We start from the raw sequence: 1398 nt of genomic DNA on the forward strand, positions 1-1398 counted from the left end.
GCAGCAGCAGCAGCAGCAACGGCAGTGCGCTCGATAATAACAGCAGCACAGGTGGTGCTGCTGCACCTGAACATGCATGCAGACCGGCAGCGCCCATTGCTCAGCCGTTGCCGCTCCCTATGTACTGCAGCAGCAGCAACAGCAGCAGCAGCAGCAGCAGCGGCAGCAGCAACAGCAGCCCCGCAGTTTCCGTATACTCTCCCCTTGCTGTGTCTCCGCCTGGTCTCTGTTCTCCTGTCTGTGCATACACCCCAGCAGCTCAGCCTCTCCTTAACCCCAAAGCATTCAGTGCCTTAGAGTGCCTGCTGCCGCCCGAAGCCTCGCAGCAGCAGCAGCAGCAGCAGCAGCAGCAGCAGCAGCAGCAGCAGCAACAGCAGCAGCTCCTGCTGCAGCAGCTGCAACAGATACTGCAGCTGCGGCAGCAGAAGCAGCAGCTGCAGCAGCTGCAGCAGCAGCAGCAGCACAAGCTTTTGCAGCAGCCTCAGGCGCTCCTTGCTGCTGCAGCTGCAGCAGCAGCTGCTGCAGCTGCTGCTGAGGCGGCCCTAGGGGAAGCCCCTGATGCTGCTAAATGCAGCGTAGGTAGGGGGCCCCAGGGGGGCCCCCATGAGGGCCTCCAAGGGGGCCCCCAAGGGGGGCCCCCAGGGGGCCCCCAAGGGGGCCCCTGTCGTGCTGCGCGGCGGCAGCGGCGGAGGCCGTGGAGGACCCCCTGGGATCGGGGTGAGGGCAAGGCGGCAGCGTACCCTGTCTCATCACAGCAGCAGCAGCAGCAGCAGCAGCAGCAGCAGCAGCAGCAGCAGCAGTTGCTGCTGCAGCAACAGCTGTTGCTGCTGCAGCAGACAAAGGGAAAGTCCATACAGAGGACCCGCGTGGGGGCAGCAGCAGAAGTGCAGCAACCCCCAGAGGGTAAGGATGCAGCAGAAGGGATGCAGGGCCCCCTCAGCCTATCTGTCTCCTCGAGGCCTCGCATGCAGCAGCCAGCAGCAGCAGCAGCAGCAGCAGCAGCAAAAACCGAAAGAGCAGCAGCTGATGATATAGACGAGGCAGTGTATGTAGACAATGCCTTAGCCGTATCACCGCACAGCAGCAACAACAGCAGCAGCAACAGCAGCAGCAACAGCAACAGCAGCAGCAGCGCTTCCTCTCCCTCTCCCTCTCCCTATCCGTGCTGCTGCTCTTCTTCTTCTTCTTGCTGCTGCTGCATCTCCCCTTTGTCTCCTGCTGCTCGTGCTGTTGGTGTTTGTTTCTCTCGGCCAAAGGATGTATGGAGAGCAAGAATAACAGTTGAGGGGAGACAGTACGAGCAGCAGTTCTCCGTGAAGAGACACGGATACCACGGGGCCCGCATGCTAGCAGCAAGATGGAGACAGAGCATGGAGAGAGCCAGAACACCTAAACCAC

The 1398-nt window shown here is 61.6% G+C and overlaps 1 protein-coding gene across 1 annotated transcript in view; it reads left to right on the forward strand.

The window, feature by feature from the left end:
- EMH_0051610 (uncharacterized protein) overlaps positions 1-1398 on the forward strand; it is a gene marked incomplete at both ends in the record, with an annotated part of 2070 nt that overhangs the window by 487 nt on the left and 185 nt on the right. The window contains one exon of the mRNA XM_013496770.1: positions 1-1396. Within this exon, the coding sequence (XP_013352224.1) occupies positions 1-1396 (1396 nt within the window). The remainder of the gene's footprint in view (positions 1397-1398) is intronic.

This window comes from Eimeria mitis, genomic scaffold, assembly GCF_000499745.2.
Source record: "Eimeria mitis Houghton genomic scaffold, Emh_scaff2287, whole genome shotgun sequence".
Classification (NCBI taxonomy): domain Eukaryota; phylum Apicomplexa; class Conoidasida; order Eucoccidiorida; family Eimeriidae; genus Eimeria; species Eimeria mitis.